Here is a 19,444-nt window from a genome sequence, read left to right as displayed (position 1 = left end):
TGTTTCAGACTGGTCCAGGTATGTTTCATCAGAGCATATACTATTCTGTAAAACATCTTGCAAACATATCTTACCATCAAAATTCTTAAAATTGGCCTACATTTTTATTTCTATTATATTCCATTAATTTCTATATAGTCCAAAACCAAATTAAATTAATTACTGGCAAGTTAACAATGTTCAGCTATTAGCAAAAACTTGCTTTATACCCACTGAAGCAGCTAGTGCTCCCCAGAAAATGTAACGGTTCTACATTAGGAAGTTGAATGAATCCAGTGACTCAAAAGGGATTTGTTTTCCCGTCCGTAGTTAGAGTGGGGCTGCTTAGGCAGTCTGTTTCCCGTTCCGTTTGTCCAGGTTTTGCAGGAAAGGGGAGGGGGCTTCCTTCGTTGGATATTCTGTTTTGACTCGCAACCCTGTTCATCCGGAGGTTATGGAAACTGGGTGATCCTCCGTTTACCCTCCCGAGAATATCTGGACAATGCGCCGAGTCTGACCACCACGCGGCCTTCTGAGCGCCGAAAACGAGAAAGACGAGAATCTGTCAATCGGCGGAAACGAACGTTACAGGTGAATGGGTTATTCTAGGAGAGACTTACAAATTACAGACCCGCTGTCTGTGTGTATTTCTCTCCAACAACTGTCTGTAACCTACAACACGCCTGCGTAGAGACAAGCTTTCCAATGCAACGACAGAATGAATAGATCGCATTCAGGCAGCTAGTTAGCTAACTTCGCTGCTAGCTAGCTACAGTGTAAGCAAATAGAAAGGGCAAGGGAGCTAGTTCAGTGTTTTGTAGCCAGTTTTCACAGTTCAGTTAGCTGACGTTGGCTAGGAAGCTATTCTAATGCAATTCCACCATAATCTGGATACAAACCACTATCAGTCGGATATAGCTTTATTTCTTTCGGCCTTGTTGAGACTTTTGTGTGGGTTTGACGTTAGCTAGCTCAAGGTAGCCAACTAACGTTTGGGTTGGCTAGCTAGTTAGCCAGTTCATGCATTTTATGTTATGTTAGCTATAGTCTATGTATTTTAGTTATAAGATGGTTTACAAAAATGCGTTTTATTTCTTTCCAACAAGAACATAATTGTTCTTGCTAGGTTGATACATAAACAAAATGTCGCTGGCGGTATGGGAACCGCTGGAACTGGCTGGCTAACTTTAGCTAGGTAGCTAGCCAGCTAGTTACTAATACTGACGTGTGACAATGCCTGTGGTGGATGTCGCATGGCGTTTGCCAGCCATCTACAGTTGTATTTACCAAGCGTTGAACAAATTATAAATTTTGTCTTGTTTATTCAAAATGTAGCCTAAACGTAACGTATCTAGTTGCGGTTATTATAAGTTACCAGTCTACATCATATATCTGAACTGTCCAAGCTGGCTACAAAGAATGGATGGTCAACAACAGACACAATCAGCTGGACTATCCCGCATTGCGTGCTATCCGCAGCATTTTACCATTATTTCCCCATGTCGTTTTGTAAACGATTACTGTCCACATTCCATATATTGTCTCATTTTCTCTTACTGTGTAACGTTAGCGTCAGCCATGATGTACCATTGACTTCGATACTTGCAGCTAGCGTAACATAACATTACACAGAGAGTTGTCTGGAGGGCGAGGTGGCGGCGCCCAGACTCAGACACGTTACCTTGAATGAACCGATTCTGGCTGCAGACACACAGACTACCCGGTCTATACCGCCTTTGTTGGGTTAGCTTGCATTAATTCGGGCGACCACTTTATCTACCTTTGCTATCGGTAGGACGTAAGAACAACAGCAATCTCATTCTGCATTTTATTTGGAGTAACGGTTTCCAAATGAGGCGTGGTTTTGAGCGAGTGATTGCCTGAAATGAATGGATAGAATACGTCACGGCGGCGAATGTGATTAAATTAAGGGATATTTGCTTGCACGTCTACGCTGATTTATCCTGTTTCAGTGATTTGTTTGTTTTGTATAGGACACGTTCATAACTGCTCCTGGTTTGATAATGAGGCTTGCAAAAATAGTTAGCTAACGTTACTGCAATTTATCATATCAAAGAGACGCATTTTCTTTTCTGTGTAATTTCTAACCTGGTACTTCCTGGTCCTCATGGAGTAGTCTAGCCTACCCCCTTATATGTTGTTTAATTCTAACATTAACTAATTACTGAGGTGTTAGAGCTGTTAATTGGACACTTGTCTAATGAGGGATGGTTTACTGTCTTAATGCCGCATTGTGTTCGGTACAGATATTCATTTTTAAAAGGATGAATACTTCTTATTCATTTGAAGACTTTTAATCAGTCAGATGAGTTCTCTTACAACTATTGCTTCGTTTTCTCTTATGAGCTCTGGCAAATTATTCCTTGAGAGGTTACATCTTTCCTTGACGAGTTGGTACACCTACAGCTGAATTCCAAAACCCTCAGTGTGGAAACCTGTATGTATGATAAAAAAAAATAAAAAAACACCAATTTGAATAATTTTACCAATCTGCAACAAGATAATAAATATAAATACTTTCATGCCACCTCTAAAATTAATATATTTGTGAATACCATTTATTGGTAAGATATATGTGCAGCAAAGCTTGATGCAACATGTATATTTGTGAATATTGTCATGGTTGTATTTACTCGGCTTATTTTCAGTATTCATTTCCTATATTTCCTATGTTATAATATGATGTGTTTATGCATTTATTCATGCTAAATTATTGTATTTTTTATCGCTTTATTCCTGTCTGCTGCCGTTTCTAGGGCATGGATTTCCCCGGGCACTTTGACCAGATCTTCCAGCAGCTGAACTCCCAGCGGCTGCACGGCCAGCTCTGCGACTGCGTGATCGTGGTGGGCAGCCGGCACTTCAAGGCCCACCGCTCGGTGCTGGCCGCCTGCAGCACGCACTTCCGGGCGCTCTTCACGGTCGCCGAGGGCGACGGCAGCATGAACATGATCCAGCTGGACAGCGAGGTGGTGACGGCCGAGGCCTTCGCCGCCCTGGTGGACATGATGTACACGTCCACGCTCATGCTGGGCGAGAGCAACGTGATGGACGTGCTGCTGGCCGCCTCCCACCTGCACCTCAACGCCGTGGTCAAGGCCTGCAAGCACTACCTGACCACCCGCACCCTGCCCATGTCCCCGCCCACTGGGGACAGGACCGCCCACCACCACCACCAACCGGACCAGCAGCAGGGCCCCCCGGCCGGCTCCGCCTCCCGGCTCCAGCGCTCCTTCCTGCTGCAGCAGCTGGGCCTCAGCCTGGTCAGCTCCGCCCTGGGGGGGATGGACGAGGCGGGGCGAGGGGGAGGGGGAGGGGGAGTGGGAGGCGGGGGGACGGTGGAGCAGCGCGCCTCCTTCCCCATCCGCAGGTTCCACAAGCGCAAGGCCTCCTCCTCCTCGCTGATGACCCCCGAGGACAGGCAGAGGCAGAGGCTCCGCCCCCTCCTGGACCCGGAGGACCCTCTCCTAGCGAGGGCGGGGGAGGGGGGCGGGGGGCTCCTCTCCCCGGACTCCCTCAGGGCGGGCGACGAGCCGAAGCCGGAGACGGGCGGCGAGGAGGAGAAGTACGGCGGGGGCGGAGCCCAGGAGGACGCGCAGATGCCCAGCCAATCGGACGGCGGGCGGGAAGGCGGGCCAGGGAAGGAGGAGCCGGGCGAGGGGGTCGTCGTCAAGGTGAAGGAGGGCGCGGAGGACGAGGAGGAGCCGCAGCACGTGCGGGTGGTGGTGAAGGCCGAGCCCCTGAGCTCCCCGGAGCCGCCGGACGAGGCCAGCGACGCCGCCTCCCAGGCGGAGGGCAGCGACCACGCCGAGCGCGGCGCCGACAAGATCGAGCTGAGCCCCGAGAGCAGCGGCCGCAGCTCCTCCGGCCCCCAGTCCAGCACCGACCCCCGCGCCGGGGACGGGGGCCCGGGCAGGGAGGGCCCCGGCGAGGACGGCGGGCGCAGGGGCCCCGGGGGCGGGGCGGCGACGGGAGGCGACGGCGGCCCGGACAGGAGGCAGGGCTTCGGCGTCTCCGGCTTCCTGTGCGCCCAGGGCTTCGGGGAGCCGGGCCCCGGGTCGGCCGGGGACGACAGCCTGCCCAACACCACCACGGCGGAGTGCCGCCTGGACGGGGAGGCGCGCGGGTTCCTCCGGAGCCCGGGGTCGCTCAACGGCCCGTCGTCCTCCGCGGCGCACCCCGGCGCGCTCCACGCCCACCAGCACTTCCTGTCCGGCGAGCCGCACCCTTTCGGCGACGTCCACCCCGACGCCCTCTTCCTGCGGCCCGTCGAGGACGGGCTCGGCTACCGGCGGGTGGGCGGGGCCGACCAGTTCGCCCTAGACTTTCAGCGCTCCAGCCTGGGCTTGCACTCGCTCGCCCGTTCCTCCAGGGGGGGCGGGGGCGGGGGCGGGGCCAGCCTGGGGTTCCCCGGCTACCGTCGAATCGCCCCCAAAATGCCCCCCAACGGGGGAGGGGGTCCCCTGCACGCGGACAGCGGCCAGCTCCCGGACGCCTCTTCTTCCTCCGGCGCAGCGGGGGGCGCCATGCTCATGAACGGGGTCGGGTACGAGGGCGCCGGGGGGGCGCAGGCCGCGCCCCCTCAGCTGACCAGGGCGTCGGCCGACGTCCTCTCCAAGTGCAAGAAGGCGCTGTCGGAGCACAACGTCCTGGTGGTGGAGGGCGCCCGCAAGTACGCCTGCAAGATCTGCTGCAAGACCTTCCTGACGCTGACGGACTGCAAGAAGCACATCCGCGTGCACACGGGCGAGAAGCCCTACGCCTGCCTCAAGTGCGGCAAGCGCTTCAGCCAGTCCAGCCACCTGTACAAGCACTCGAAGACCACCTGCCTGCGCTGGCAGAACAGCAACCTGCAGAGCTCCATCCTCTGATCCGCCCCAACCGCACCCTAACCCCTCCCCTCGCCAAAAAAAAACGGTTACGTCTCCCCCCTTTGGATCACAGGGTCCATTCGCACGATGAGCAGTGAGTAAATGCGTTAGAAACGGCTCGGAAGTCCTACGCGATTCGCCGAGTTCTTTAAAAGAGGCGTCCATCCAAGATGGCGGGAAAAAAAAAAAAAAAAAAAACACGGTCCGTTAGATGGTAGCAGGTCCAATGTGAAGCACCTTTTAAACGTCTTTGCTGGAGACAGGGCGACACTGCAAGCTATTGGCACTTTGCCTTTATGGTTTTTGTAATGATGTTGCTGAGTCATAATTGTGAATTCTAAATGTATTTTTTGTACACACGGAATCACGGCCTACAAGATAAACGGGGGACTTTTTAAAATTGTGGGCAAAAAAGAAAACTGACAGAGGCCCCCATTCCCTGAAATATATCCTCTCTGGATATGCTTCAGTCTGTGGCTCTTGTTCATTAATTTAAAAAGCAGTTTCTGATTTTTGTAAGCCCATTTGTCCAAATATGACGGAGCAACAGGACGGTAGGAGAAAAGAAAAAAAACGTAGCAGTGTTCTCATTTGCACAGTCAGCCTTTCACGTGGAGGAATTTGTATGCCTTTTTGAAACCCACAAGCTTGTCTTCGGTTATGTGATCCAAAATAACTTTGGAAAGCGAGAGATACGTAAATTTGAACTTTGTGAGGTCGCCATGATAGAAGTCATGATAGAGACTACAAACCTTGGGTTTCTAATCACCTTGTTCTTCCTTCTCAATGAGGTCACTGTTGACAGGAGAATAAAATTTTGCCTGTAATGGCAAGGGTAAGTGTGAACGATCTTGACTTAAGTGTGCAACCTACTTCCCCTGTAAATCTAGATGTGTAAGTACTGCACAAGTCTTCTGGATGCTCTGTTTTGTTCCTGGAGAGAAAAAAAAAAAAAAAAAAACGTTGTTTCGTTGTATTTGTGAACATTTTTGTTAACCGTGTAGTGTCGTAGTCAATAGACCGTGAGCTTAACGTTTTGCTAAACCTAACACCAAAAAAACACAGTACTGGATAACTTTCTAAGCAGTGATTTAATGCTAGTTTTAATCATTTTGTAAGGGTCGTATAAGGACTGTTCAGAACATATGGAAATATCACCCAGCCGTTTCCAGAATTCTCCATTTTCAGTGCGTTGGACTGTTCTGTGTTCTTGTGCATTTTCCTCTAAACTCATTTTAGTTTCATTCATTACTTGACTGACAATTGTACATAATTCTCTTTCAGAGAACAAGGAACCATTATTCATAAGTCACTGAATTACGGCTATAACGGGTTCAGTCTGAAGCAAAAAGAGGATGTGAAAGATTCAGTCAGTTAACACAGGCCTGGAGTGAAGGTGTGGAGACTGGTGAAGTAAGACCAGTCGTCTCATTGTATATTTGTCTGAATAAAAAACAAGGACAGGCAGCCCAGAGAACGTTTATATTTTTATTTAATTTTAAGGAATGCAAGACTTGGACATTCGCTGGCCGATATCAATAGCCGATATCAATCTGGCCGATGTCCCTGTTTTACATTGTAACGCAAATACAGACTGCAACCAAGTTTCTTACTTATGAACGAAGTATATCTTTGCAGACATCGACCAATAGGTTGGCCAATTAAAAATAAATCCCAAATAACAATAAGGTTTTGATGACTGTGATCGGGCTACTTTTCGAGCGTGATATTTGTCCCACGACGCGCTGGCAGGACTGTCGCCGTGGGCTATGCGTGGCAAATTGTGGTCACACTCACTCACTCACTCACGGACGTTTAGTCGGACGCATGCGCAGGTGGTGCCAGCTAAAATGTGTCTGCGGAAGTGAGTTGCGCCGTGGGCCTGGACGGTTCCGTGCTTGTTACTTATTTTACACCGCAAGGCGCGCCTTGAAGGCATCGCATGTTGCGTACCATATCGGCCATAATCATATTTTTTTGTTTGTTTTAAGCTATTCGCCGGTACCTACAAAACAATGATATTATCATTAAGCTTAATTTCCATCTCCTTCATTTTCCTTTATATCCTTACCATCAATCAGCTCAAGCCTTCATTACTGTGTGTTGTCGCACTGGCAAATGTGGCTGCTGTACATTTACATCGGATCGTTCTGAGAAGGTTCTTTGCGGAAATCTGAGAAAAAGAATGTATTTGAACTACTATAATTATTGTGTCTGAGATAAGCTACGTTATTAACTGCTGTTTGTCAATTGAAGGTCTGTGTCTTACCCGCCACTAAACCAAATCGTGTTTGAGGCAAGCGAAATAACGACACGGAACACACAGCTTATGAATCTGGACTGCGATCTGTGACTGTTGTTGTGCCGGGTAGTGTTTCAATTCGTTCCAGAACTTCACTTATCGCAAACCGTGTTGCTTTTATTTTTCGGTTTTCCCGTCTTCGCTGTGACCCAACCAAAACGTTGGCTGCCCGATTTCCTCTCCCGAGTTGCATTGTTGTGTTACTCCCATAATAAATACGCGTGGCAGTTCCTATTAAAGAAGAGTTTACCGACAGATCACCACCTTTTAGGGCTACATCTTTAAAGGCTAATTCTTCTTATAATTGGAATCTGTGTATTTCTCAAGAATGTCTATGCTTGAGAATTGGAACTATACTGGAGCTTTCAGAAACGTACTTTCCCGTTTTAAAACCCTCACATAGTACAAAAATTAGTCGGTGTTTAACAGTTAATGGCAGTAATTTTTTATGATTTTATTTTATTCTTTTTGCTATACGAGCTTCTGTGAATGGGAGTGCACTATCTGATGTATTTATACGAGCACTTATAAATATGGCTTCAAGTTTTACGGAAGAAAATTAGGTTGGTACATGAATTTGACACTGCTTACGGAAAGTTATTGCCTTACAAATCTCTGGGCTTCTAAAGCTTAGAGGTGTGAAATGCCAAAAGTGAAGAACAGAATGCGGTCTCCTGCATACAGTAAGTGTTGTTTAACTCTTAGAGTATTTACATGTTTACTTCTTTGTAGAAAAGGAACTAAATAATGCAAACTATGTATTTCATTTGTTGTCTAAATTGGAATAAAGTTTCAAAATTGCACAGTTCTCTTTCAGCAAGTGATTGTAGTCACCAGCCACCCCACATCCATCCATCTATTATCTAACCTGCTTATTCTTGGTCAGGGTCACAGGGGGGCTGGAGCCTGTTCCAGCATGTGCCGGGTGAGAGGCGAGAATACACCCCAGACAGGTCCCCAATCCCGTCGTAGGGCACACTCACCAATCACTCACACGCACATACCTATGGGCAACTTAAATGAGCCTGACCTGCATGTCTTTGGACTGGGAGGAAACCGGAGGAATGCCCCTGCGGACACAGAGAGAACTCCACACAGAAAGGCCCTGGCCTGGATTCAAACCTGCAACCTTCTTGCCGTGAGGTTCTATCCAATCCACCACTGTGCCACCCCGTGGGAATTAGGCTATATCAGAGCGGTTTGACAGGTAGAACAAAGACAGCAGGTTCAATTTGATTTATAAAGATCTTACAAGTGCAAACTCCTGAACATAAAGTAATCGGTGAGTAATCGGTCAGCTGGAGAAAAAAAGGCATTTACCACAGGTTTTTCTGCTATAACTGCCACATGATTGTTATTGCTAACATCGAAGAAGATTGAACAAATGTAAAGTGCACCCTCCACATCCTGCTGTGATTGACTGCGAGTGGGAGGTGTCCTGTGTTAAAGTGGAGATGTCTGATTGGTTGGAAATCTAGTAGAAGGTGAGGAATCAAGAAGTAGAGGAGTTAATTCAGGGAAGAACAACTTGCAGACTGACCCAGTATCAGACATTGTACCTGCCTCAGTCTGCTGGGTTATTCAGCGTGGTCTGGGATAATGTGAATGAGACAGGGATGTGAAGTGCTGCACGGTAATGATTAAATATCAAAGACCAGATGAATACTGATGTCCTGATGTGCAGTGATGGACTTCCCTTATGGTCCATGCAATTTAGGCCATCTCCCTTTAGTAAAGACAAATTACCAAGAAAATATTTAGCACACACTGGAATAAAGTCTTTTTGACCTATTTTAACTTTGAAATGTTAAAGGAAGCCAAGGAATATATAATCTATATCTTAAGAATATAGACCTGTTTGATTCCAATTACCATATCTAAAATACAGTTAAATTGATTTTATAATTAGGTAACTAGAAAATATCTGTAATCCATAATCTTAGATTAGTAATCAAACAATTCATTTGTGGTTAAAGTACAGATTCTCAGCTTTTATTAAAGGCAGTGGCTTGCATCTTGCAGTGTAACCTCTATAGTTGTCACTGACACATCCACGCCTAATCCGTGAAGAGTGTTTCTTTATTATGGTGGGAATTATTCAGTTATAAACTGTAGAGTTCTTCCCTAGCCTATCAAGCCCTTTGGAATTACTGAGCTCAACGGTGACCTCTTCTTAAAGACATTGCAAATGGTTGATTTTGGAAAGACTAAGGTTTTTCCTATGTGTATGAGACTGCTTTCTCAGCCTCATAATTACTTCCACTGACTTTCACAACTCCAGTCCTTATGCTGACAAGCTCCAATAACAGATTCCAAAGGCAATCAAAAGCCTAGAATCAAGACGAGATAGTGAAAGCTCTCGTCTTGAAAGTGTGTTCAATTGCACACTAAAGAAGCAATTGAACACACTTGACTAATCAGAAATACCTACAAATCCATTATGGGGGGGGGGGGGGCACTAGGTATGAAAAATGCAGTTATTTCTACTTGGTGAAACTGAAATGTATTAAAATACACTTTATTTTTGGTTGCAAATATAAAATTGTGGAGTACAATGCCAAATCAAGAAAAAATATGTTTTTTGTCCCAAACATTATGGAGCTCACTGTATACTTGACACAACCAAGCATCTTCCTGTATGATGTTTTTTTATTACAAACTTACGATTTTGAAAAAAATACTAGAGTGGAGCAGGTACAATCGGGTAACCCCTGGTGTGTTTTCCCGGACTGTTGCTGGAGGTGGACACTAGAGGGCGAGCTCACTCGGCATGGCTTTGCCCGTCAGCCCTGCTAGCAGGTTGGTGGCCGCCAGCTCTGCCATGGTGCCGCGTGTGGAGTAGGTGGCGCTCCCAATGTGGGGCAGGACAACTGGGAGACAAGGCAGGAGAGACCCAATCAGCACCAGCCATCATCACAGACGGACAAGGACACTTAGAAAGCTAACTTAAAGAGTCACCCTGGGCTTCTACAATGGGGAATAAATCCAAGAAAAATGCTTTGTTAAATGCACTTCTTATGCATCTGCCTGAAGAGGACCCAATGTAAAGTATGTCCAATAAGCACTTTTCTCCTGGTTCACAAATACATATGGACATTTTTCACTTTATATAGACCTGATAAATATTAGGTAAACTATAAATATGTTTTCTCAAAACATCCCTGCATGACCTTTAAAGAACTGAAAATGCAACATGATATTACAAGAAGAAAATATATTAACCATTATTCCATCCAGTACAACTTACCGCAATTTTTGAGAGTCAGCAGTAGGTGGTCAGTGGGCAGGGGTTCGGGTGTGGTGACGTCCAGTCCAGCGGCTGCAATCTGACCGCTGGACAGAGCTTCGTACAGGTCCTCCTGGTTTACCAACGCCCCCCTGGATTTGGGAGATGTCAGCATCAATGCACTGGGTTGGGAAGTTATCGTGGGGACTAGCACAATGTGAAGTGAAAAAAGCTTCATAGGAAACCTGCTGGTGTTGACGAAGACGGCGGTCCTCTTCATTTTGGCGAAGAAAGCCTTGTCACACAAGCCCTGAGTCTCGGGGGTGAGGGAGCAGGCCACCACAACAAAGTCGCTCTCTGATAGCAGCTTGTCCAGGATCACTGCTCATCGGGACAAAGTACCACAAGTCAGCCGAAATGCCACTCACCACGGAGCAGGGCTGGGCAATGAGGGCCATTATCTGTTTCTGGTTTTGATGCCAGCCTCTGTCCTTAATTACTGAAATAGCCCTAACATTTACATCACCTGGCATTTCTTGATAAGCAAATGATGCCAAAGTCTGTTCTTGTGTCCCTATATGAAACATTTTACTATGATGTAATTTCTTCAAAGCAGTGTTAGTGTATACAGCCAATTAGCTCATTTAGCCAGGCTAACAGGTGGAAACAAGAAACTGCATACACACTGGCCCTCCAAGACTGGAAATTCTCACTCCTGTCACAGAGTAACTCCCCCCTGTCCGCTACTTCACTCCTCCACACTTCCTCACCATACTCGCCCTCCACCTCCATAGCCTGGGGCTTGGGAGCTCGTCCAGTGTAGAGAAGCTTATTCACTCCAAAGGGCTTCAATCTACGGGCAATGGCCATGCCTAAGGAGAGCCATCACACATTTCAGTAATCAATACATCAGTGCATAAAATGCATGTGACTTTTCAAACTAAACTGCCAGGAATATTTGCACTGCATTAATTTAGCACTCCCCAGAGATACGTATAATGTAGAACATAAGTATATTAATCTGAACTGCATAAGCAATAATGACAGACCCATTTAAGAACATTCCCAAAATCAAAAGTACATATCCCTCGCCATTAAAAGATTAATGCACATTAACAATGCAAACGAGGAATCAATATACAAATCCTGAATACGTCACACCAATTAATTAACATTTGTGCAGTGAATTCTCTAGAGAAATGCTATGTGCAATTTTGAATGTAGTCAATTACTCATGATGAGACAGCACTTTACCTATGCGTCCAAGTCCAATAATGCCAACGGTGCTACCATTCAGACCATAGCCACACATCCATAGTGGTTTCCAACTGCTCCACCCACCACTGGGAGAAACAGAGATGGAGGCATAATGAGTGAGGAGGCGTCAGCGCCATCGTACATGCAGAGAAAGGTGGTAGTAATTCTAGGGGCCCAAAGCCCCCTAGGGGCCCATTGCATTATCCTTTCAGGGTCCATAATTCCAGGCTACTCCTCTGGGATGCAGAAAATAAGGCATTGATGGCCTTACAGCCCCAGAGTTGGAAGAGGGGGTAGGATACTTGTGAGAACACCTGTTTCAGGACCTGACCTCTTGACCTCTTGCACACCCTCGAGCAGTCGTCGAGCAGTGGCTAGCAGCAGCGCTACGGTGAGCTCAGCTGTGGCATCGGTCAGCACGTCTGGAGTGTACCCCACTCGTATTCCACTGGACAGAGAAAAATGTTTTGGTTATACACACACATTGCAAAGGGCTATGGAAGGTCTCTATAACTGAAAGAGAAAGAGATTCTTGATTTCTTCTATGGCTAGGTGGTCAAATCCTACAGACATTGTGCTGATCACCTTCAGTTCGGCACCTGGACAAAAAAAAAAAGTAATTAAGCATTTAACTTTAAACATTTCTAGAAAATACTTTTCAAACTGCAACACAATAAGGTGAGTAAAAACCTAATAATTTACATTTTAAAATGTAGGAAAGTTGATATGTGATCTAATTTAAGCGACTGTTTCAACTCTATTTAAAACCATGACAAGAAAGCAACCAACCTGCAGCATTCAGCACCTCAGTGTCAATACGGTCCGTAAGCAAACACAACATGCCATCGACTCCAGCGACGCCCTTCAGGAGCTCTGCGCGTGGCACTGGTTCGTCAGACTCCCACACTGACACCTCAAACCTGGTCACCAGAGATAATAGGATAACCCTTGATTTATATTTTTATTTTTAAGTGTAGCAATAACTTTCAGCGACTATACGCGAGCTGCACTTTAATAAGGTAGGCTACAACGGCAAATGCAATGTGAGCATATTTTCAAATCGGAGTAGTGGGATTTTGACTCTGCTTGAGTTTAAAGACGTGACTTGGAGATGTCCATGGGGATTCTGAACTCTCAACTTTGACTTTTAGTAACATACACTGGGAAACATGCATGCGCGTCCGCAGAGTGCGAAGGTCAACTTTAACAGTAGCCTACTCAGTCTCTGCTCGTAACACTGTACGCAGCAATAAACTTTTTAGCAGTTTCTTCTACGATACTGTAGATTACACGTGAAACATCCAGTTCGTTACTGCTGAAAAAATATACAGCGTTCCCTCTTAGAAGTGGGCATGGTAGGTCAATCTCTAGAACTAACAAAGGCAGAATTACTGTCTCTGACAAAAACAGCAACACTACGAACACGAACATATACAATTTTCGCAAATGACCAGATCAAGATCAAATGTACTTACGCGCCAGCATTTGACAGAACTCGTATGCCTTCCTGTGGAATTCTTCTGGTCACAAATACCTTCATAGGTCGCGGGGCGCCCTGCATTTTGCTTTTAAATAAATCCAAAATACTATATAAAATGTTCCATAAAACAAAGGGAACAAGCTTTGATCCAAAGGAATCTCACCTCAACAGACACTGACATATCCCCCGAATAGGCAGTGTGCAGTGAAATAAGCAATCAGGTGACCACTGAGCCCTCTTCGTGGTGGTTTCAGAGCGCCACCTTGTGTTATACAGTCTTCTCATAGTAAGTAAAGCAGAACGCTTCAGACCTAGACTTTTGGAGGAGTGTTCTCTGATCAAACAAAAAATTGAGCTGTTTGGCCATAATAATCAGCACTATGTATAGAGGAAATGGGTGAGGCTTTTAATCAGAAGAACACCATCCCAACTGTGAAGCATGGGGGTGGCAGCATCATGTTGTGGCGGTGTTGCTGGAAAAGGGACTGGTGCACTTCAGAAAATAGATGGCATCATGAGGAAGGAGAATTATCTAGAAAGTCTGAAGCAACATCAAGACATCAGCTAGAAAGTTAAAACTTAGTCGCAACTGGGGCTTCCAGCAGGGGCTTTTTTGTGTGGATGTGTACAGTTGTTTGTGAATTCTGTGTTTACATTAGGTCAGAAGCTACAGAAGTGAAAGTTCTGAAGGGCTGAGAGTCTGTGGTCATTGTGGTTATCTCTGTAAGAAATCCTGAAAAGTGCCAAACTCTCAGTGCTTAATAGGTATGGGCCACACCTCACGAATGTGTACCTTGGCAGATGGCATACCTACCATTCCAATATCACTGTTTCCATGGCAAAATGGCGATTCTTATGTAAATCAACAGCTAAATGTCATAGTGAAATAATTTGACCAGGAATATTTTGCAGTCTACTTTTATTGACCCCAAACAGTAGAGTTCTGCATCGTTGACCCTGTAAATATAAGAACAAAGATTTCTGGCCTTCTTTCACATAAGATGTGATACACATAGATTATACTGATCTGTGGTCTGTCAGTTTGCATTCTGTCCTTCATTTGTTAGGATGGTATTTACCTACAGCTTCCCAAAATGTGTAGCAGTGTAGTATTTTTTTCAGACCAAGGTATGTAGGAACATTCCCCTTGTCAATTCCAGGTCATAAACATGAGACCTGTGGTCAGTGCAAAGAGTATGCTGTGTTAGAAATGGGTTGTTTTGAAGAACTCTTTCCTTTCCCATCCAGCTGCCTGTCGATGGTTCCTTTGTCCGGTCTGGGGGAGTTTCTCATCCAAGACGCCCGAGTCTAGGGACAGAAACAGGTGGTAATGGGACAGTAAGAAAGCATCCTGCTGTTGCTTCCCAATTCTGTGGTATAGATTTTCAGCCCTCTTTCTGTATCTGCATGTTTTTTGCTGAACAGAAATGACAACTGCTAAATAAAGTACATTGCATCCTATGCGTATTATAGCTTGTTCACCTTTCTCAAGGATGTCTGGATCAAGGTATTCATTCTCCTCCTCCAGGGGCTTTTTGGGTAGGGGCCGGCTTGTTGTGGCGGGTGGGGCCAGTTGGGTGCAGATCCTGGGTGCCACTCTGGCCATTGGTGGTCTCAGTTGCGAAACAGGTGAGTTAAATGGCACCTCTGTCAGATACAAACGTGACATCACATGTGGTTTGATCCCAAGGGAGTCATTTATGGGGGGAAGAAGGGTTACAACCCCCAATGTAATAAAACAGGTCAAATGTTGCAGTTCTCAGAATCTATGCATTTCAACCCCCCCAAAATTTAAACAAAAGTTACACCCTTGCCTCAGAGCGAATCAATCTGCACGTGGGAACTGAGCCACCATCTGAAGAAAAAAATGAAACCTTTTCCGAGCATTCAACATAGTAATTTGCTTAATTTGTTTAGCGAACTACTGAAGTGGTTCCATATGATATGAGGATTGGTTTTTATCAAAGGTGGGACCTTTTCTCACCTATGCGTGTGTCGTAGTCCTCAGCTTGGCTGTAAGGTCGGAGGTAGAGTGAAGCTATTTTCACAAAGTGGTCAATAACATCGTTGAGACTGGGCACCGTCACCTGATCAGACAGACAACATAATAAGTCTCTTATTGTGTGAGCTGAGGACTCCTGTTGGGTTTTTCTCTAAAAGCAACAGCGGCAGGTTACCTTTTAGCCGTGATTTAAATAACATGAGCTTAATATATATTTGAAATTGACTTGGAGTTTTTAGGATCAAATCCATAGGTAATTGAAAATTAAGCCCTGTGTTTCATTGCATGTATTTCTGAGTAGCTGCTCTACACAGTATTTCAAACAGAATAATTTAGTACAAAATGTCTAGCTGTCTTTGGAATGAGTGTGGAAAAAATATGTTGAGAGATCAGGAGTAGAATGGAAGGATGCACACACCGGCTCATCCAACTCGATTACATATCCAGACTTTTCTGACCGCACCTTGTAGTGTTTCATAACTGGGCCACTAAAATACAGTAAGAGCACAAATCATTAATTAAGGCAACTAGGTATGCAAAATATACATATTAAGAGAAATATCAATACTTCATTTAACAAAAAAATCACAAACCAGCATATGTCTACAACAACAACTGACATTAAAAATGGGCAGGGAGCCAGAACACAGCGTCAGTCGTGTGTGTGCACGTGTGTGTGTGTGTGTGTGTGTGTGGTGCACTCTGACCTGTTGAAGGCCTGCATCACTGTGATGGCGTAGTTTACATTGTCATTGGATGGACGTAGGATGATATTCCCATTCTTTGGATTCTGTGCCAGCATGTCCTCTGCCTCATGACGGGACACAGAGAAGAAACAGCTGGGGGGGGGGGGGGGGGGGGGGGGTTAGAGAAAGTCTTTTTTGTCGTTTTTGTAACTTTTACCAAGTTTTCAACAGCCAGCAAAACAAGCACAACTGGCAATTACTATGGCACAAATAAGTAATTACTAAAAATACATTGCTCAAAATCTTCTCTCTATATGGCTTCACAAGCAACACAGTACCAAGCCTTTAGTATCTGATGTTATGGGTTACAACTCCTTAGTACGACAGCATGAAATGCCAGCAGGAGAAGCCGCCACCCCTCCGACAGCGTGCACTGGTCACGTGATGAGCAACTTCACATAAAAAGTGCATGCATAGAAAAAAACTGTTTCTGCGCTACTCACGGGGGGAAAGCGGTGACGACGTCGTCGTAAGTCTCAGTGGAACCGGAGGGTGCGTGGGGACGCAGGCAGTGCTGGAGGCAGCTCGGGTCACTTGTGATTGGCTGGAGGGACGGGGCGGTCCTCTGGCGCTCTTTCTCCAGGACCTCCTCCAGTCTCAGCATCTGGCCCGGGAGCAGCTGCAAACTGCGGGGGATCTCCAGCTGAAAGACCACAGTTAGTCAGAGTTTTTTCCCCTCCTTTCCCTCCATCTTCTCCTCTTCCTCTTTCTCACAATCAAACTGTACATGTTTTATGGCACCATAGCCAACAGAATTTCCTGTTCTGATTATAAGTAATCGTGCAAGCAAATATATAACCAGGAACTGGCACAGAGCTATTCATTAACTTGACACTCAACTATTTTTGGGTCATAAATTCAAAGACTAGGTGGGTTTTTAGTCTTCTTATCATGATAAGCATCAAAATCAGTGACTAGGGTTGATTGATAAGAAGATAGCACTTCTATAAAGTAACCATGATAGTTATACAGGAATGGTTGGCAGGTGGCAAATATTCTGGAACGTTCTATTCACAACACAGCGATGCTTTTTCAAGACAGCAGTGTACGTTAAAATTTTTCATACATACTTTTGCCACAGTCATTATGAAGCCTCGCCACTCTTCTGCTGTATCTGGGTTATCAATCTACGAACAAGAAAAAGTGGTTCAAGAGGGAAGGGTTAATAAATCACAGCCTTTACTATAAGCTGTGAGACGGCTATCATTTCTTATTTGTGTGTGCTTTTTGGAATTGTGTGATTACATCAAAAATACTTGACATATTCCTATTGTCTTAGCCACAAAACACAGACCAATACTTAACCTCAATAAAGTGCACATCAGTTGTATCAATTATAAGACTTTGTAATTGATAAGCATGCTTATTTAGAAAAGCAAGTGCACAAAAGAATAAAAGATTTAAACTACGCATTGCGACAGCTGGTTCCCCAATAAGCAGCAGACATTGATGGGATTTTTAGGAACTAAGATGGCTTCTGACCTTCAGTTGGATTTCTTCATGAAGCAGTGTTAGGGTAAATATCGTAAGGTTAGTCTTGGTTTTCGTTGTGTCCATTGCCAGCAGATTTTGCAGTTCCACCCTCTCAGAATACTGAAGTAACAAAATATTGAAACCATACAGAACACATCAAGAAGGATATAGACACAGATGTATTAAAGGACAGTTGATATATACATCAGGGAATTCAAAGCTATTTGTCATCGCTGGAAAAGTGTTATGGACTATATTGAGCATGAATGCTTAAAACGGAACTTTTGAGGTCTTGATCCATTATGACAAATGACACTCAGCCCTTACTGTGTCAAGGGTATCATCTGCGTAAAGGAAAATTGTGGATCCTCGTATCTCTCCAAAGAACCTTTTGAAATCCTACAAAAGACCAAAATGAACACAACATTGTCAATAACATGAAGTACTAACATCAAAAGAGAAAACACATTAGTAAATCAATATCAAAATAAAATATGAAGTACATTATGCAAATACATTTGAATTATAACTCAAATAACAGTATGAGACATCCTTTAGCCATTTACTTATCACTTATTGCTACTTATCATTACTTGTCACTTAATACGGACACTTCTTCAAAGAGAACTGAAATATAAATGCTTTTTCATAATTTATACTTGGGAATACTGTAAGTTCATTGGAGGAATAGCCGAAAAGATATAAAGAATCCAACTTACTAGAAACCTCAGGCACACTTGCGCGAAAGAAAATATTTTAAAAGCCTTTATTGTTCGGCATGTCTGACCGGGTTTGACCTCACAGGGTCTTCATCAGGGTGTAAAACAATGGTTTGTGCTACCTGGAGTTTAGCAACTTAAAATATTCTGTGGCAGCACTCCTAAAGGTCATAGGTTTGATTCCTAGGTAGGACAGTGCCGTTCCTCCCTTGAGCAAGGAACTTAACTTGCATTACTTCTGTATATATCCTACTGTATAAATGGATGAAATGCATCATCAAGCCTCAGTTACCTTCTCTCCAATGTACTTCTTCAGTAAATATCCAGAATAGTAAAGGGGCAAAGCAGTGATTTTCTCTCTCCTCTTGATGACAAATCTGGAAACAGGGCTAATAGCTTCCATGGTTCTTCTTTACTGGTCCTGTCTGCAATGCCCTACCTAAACAAAATCACCTGTGTTATGACCAAAACAAGTGGTTCTCATTCTGGAGTTCCTGTATAATTTATGGGTGTGACCGTAGATGCCGGTGATTTGATGGGGCAGTTTAGCTTCAAGGAAATAAGGAAATAATTCATAATCATGAAGAGGGAAAGTACCTTTTGTGACTGGGACTGCCCCTTCTATCTGATAAAGTTTCCAAAAGGAGTGTTTGGAAACAAAATACAAAGGTCCTGCCATACTTGTAAACCCAAGGATATTTAGAGTTCTATAATTGGACAATCACAATATGATCTTGAAGAGTGCCGTTCAAAAAAATATTTAAAAAGGTACATGATATTAAGTTTCAAAATGCTGTGGTGTTTCTAGCTGAGGGTAAAACTTAACTCAGAGGTCCAATACTGTGGATGTATGTTAGGTTGTGCTCCAGAACACAGACTGCAGGGTAGGATGATGCCAAACCAAGTGCCCCCTGGGGTAATAGGCCATCTGGGTGTTATTCTCTTTCAGTACACAATATGGCAAAACCCCAGCACTTCTATGAAAAACCTATGACATCAATCCACTTAAAAAAATGAGGTAAGTTCAATGAATTTTTTTGTCACATTAAACCCCTGCAGATTTATGTGACCAGATGATCTTGAAAAGTGCAGCTCAAAAAAATATTTAAAAAGGTACATGCTATTAGGTTTCAGAATGTTATGGTGTTAAACTTAACTCATAGGTCAACTATAGATGTATGTTAGGTTGTGCTCCAGAATGCAGACTGCAGGATAGGATGAGGCTAAACGAAATGTCCTCAGCACTCTTGAGGATGAGGCTAAATCAAAGCACTCTTGCACTGTGTGTGTGTGTGTGTGTGTGTGTGTGCTTGTGCACATGTGTAGGTGTATGTCATAAAGGGAGCAGGAAAAGTTGGACAAAGAATT

General features: G+C 44.8%; 2 protein-coding genes and 1 pseudogene across 4 annotated transcripts; 1 reads left to right on the top strand and 2 right to left on the bottom strand.

Annotated features, from left to right (window-relative positions):
• Positions 1–166: 166 nt before the first annotated feature.
• Positions 167–7,976, top strand: LOC135259712 (zinc finger and BTB domain-containing protein 5-like). 2 transcript variants are annotated; one of them, XM_064344360.1, is made up of 2 exons: positions 167–570; positions 2,757–7,976. In XM_064344360.1, exon 2 carries the CDS (start codon positions 2,760–2,762, stop codon positions 4,869–4,871), a length of 2,112 nt encoding a protein of 703 aa, XP_064200430.1. In that variant the 5' UTR covers positions 167–570; positions 2,757–2,759; the 3' UTR covers positions 4,872–7,976. The 2 variants fall into 2 exon arrangements, with proteins under 2 accessions (XP_064200430.1, XP_064200431.1); XM_064344361.1 differs by lacking the exon at positions 167–570 and adding an exon at positions 594–2,437.
• Positions 7,977–9,675: 1,699 nt separating this feature from the next.
• LOC135259713 (glyoxylate reductase/hydroxypyruvate reductase-like) lies at positions 9,676–13,354 on the bottom strand (annotated as a pseudogene).
• Positions 13,355–14,039: 685 nt separating this feature from the next.
• On the bottom strand, positions 14,040–18,521 carry LOC135258616 (signal-transducing adaptor protein 1-like). 2 transcript variants are annotated; one of them, XM_064342068.1, is made up of 10 exons: positions 18,369–18,521; positions 17,685–17,756; positions 17,367–17,477; positions 16,955–17,011; positions 16,328–16,527; positions 15,846–15,977; positions 15,557–15,626; positions 15,121–15,223; positions 14,619–14,783; positions 14,040–14,444 (listed from the first exon to the last, which is right to left on the bottom strand). In XM_064342068.1, exons 1-10 carry the CDS (start codon positions 18,477–18,479, stop codon positions 14,341–14,343), a joined length of 1,125 nt encoding a protein of 374 aa, XP_064198138.1. In that variant the 5' UTR covers positions 18,480–18,521; the 3' UTR covers positions 14,040–14,340. The 2 variants fall into 2 exon arrangements, with proteins under 2 accessions (XP_064198138.1, XP_064198139.1); XM_064342069.1 differs by lacking the exons at positions 14,040–14,444; positions 14,619–14,783 and adding an exon at positions 14,792–14,991.
• Between the last annotated feature and the right edge of the window lie 923 nt (positions 18,522–19,444).

The sequence above is a fragment of the Anguilla rostrata genome, chromosome 7 (genome assembly GCF_018555375.3).
Source record: "Anguilla rostrata isolate EN2019 chromosome 7, ASM1855537v3, whole genome shotgun sequence".
Lineage (NCBI taxonomy): Eukaryota > Metazoa > Chordata > Actinopteri > Anguilliformes > Anguillidae > Anguilla > Anguilla rostrata.
Note: the sequence above shows the minus strand (reverse complement) of the source record. Positions and strands in the feature narration are given on the sequence as shown.